General features: G+C 41.2%; 1 protein-coding gene across 2 annotated transcripts in view; it reads right to left on the bottom strand.

Moving 5' to 3' along the window:
* Positions 1-1,283, bottom strand: part of LAPTM4A (lysosomal protein transmembrane 4 alpha) — a 20,753-nt gene that overhangs the window by 1,989 nt on the left and 17,481 nt on the right. For both annotated transcript variants that reach the window (XM_003787423.2, XM_023511859.1), the window contains exon 5: positions 129-224. In XM_003787423.2, coding sequence (XP_003787471.1) covers positions 129-224 — 96 coding nt within the window. The remainder of the gene's footprint in view (positions 1-128; positions 225-1,283) is intronic.

Here is a 1,283-nt window from a genome sequence, read left to right on the forward strand (position 1 = left end):
GAGGATGTTCTCTAGCAGCTATCTCCCCTGCTGTGTCAGAGAGAACATCAGCAGAAATCCTCCATCTGTTGTGACTAATAGACAGTGTCAGTCTCACTAGCCCCCCAAAGGTTTAGTCACCAATGTACCTTAAAAATGATGAATAAGGCAAAGAACACGAGAACAATGAACAGGAGGCAGCTGGAGTCCAATGCCAGGAGGTCATCTTTGTAGGGAAAATCAGGCTATTAAAAAAACACACACATTTACAATTCAGGCACCACATTTGCACCAGGTAACAACCTAGAAAGCATTTTAAGAATACAAACTAACAAAAGCCCCCAACGTCAGAAGTGATACTCTAAATAAAATGTATGAATAGAATTCAATTTAGGCCTCATCGCTATTAACGCATGCTATCAATAACTTAAAACTTGTGTGAAAACCCGTAATACTCCTAACTATCTAAACTGAGCTCATTTTCTCTTTACTTTTCACTATTTTCCATCTTTCTAATCTTTGGAAAAAATACTGTCTCCTGTAGGGGACCCCTAGATCTGTTCATGGGTCAGAGTCAGTAAGGCAGGAGGTGCTGAGATCTAAGTTCTAAGGGCCATTTAGTCCTAAAGGGGAATATTATTTTTCTAAAAGCCAATTATGGGTGTCCACTCTCATCAGACAAGGGCAAAAGGAAGCCACTGGTTATAAAGCCAGGCAATATTATGAGAGAGGTTTATTTATTTATTATTATTATTTTTTGCAGTTTTTTTGGCCAGGGCCGGGTTTGAACCCACCACCTCTGGTATATGGGGCCGGCACCCTACTCCTTTGAGCGACAGGCACTACCCTATTTATTTATTTTTTTTTTGGCCGGGGCTGGGTTTGAACCTGCCACCCCTGGTATAGGAGGCCAGCACTCTACTCCTTGAGCCACAGGCACTGCCCTGATATCATGAGGTTTAGCACAGGCACACCCTAGTATACTGACAATTATCAGCTGTATTCATTTATCAGTTAATTTCAGATTAATGCGGGTACGTCCGATTAGGTTACATTGTTTGCATTTGCAAAGGCACAGTCTGAGTTAGAACTGAGCCCTTCATTCAGCTGTGCCATGATCCCGTCCATTATACCAGTTAGGTGGGAACTTACGGGGACCACCCACTCTTCTTGAATTTAACTATGTTATTCTCCCATGAGCTATATTCATTTAAATACTTATTCAACCCTGACTGAATAAGTACAAAGCAATGAGCTACCATTCTCCATATATGCCAGGAGAAGAGAGTTATAAAAGAAAGAAT

This window comes from Otolemur garnettii, unplaced genomic scaffold, assembly GCF_000181295.1.
Source record: "Otolemur garnettii isolate 467f Iridium unplaced genomic scaffold, OtoGar3 scaffold00022, whole genome shotgun sequence".
Taxonomy (NCBI): Eukaryota; Metazoa; Chordata; class Mammalia; order Primates; family Galagidae; genus Otolemur; species Otolemur garnettii.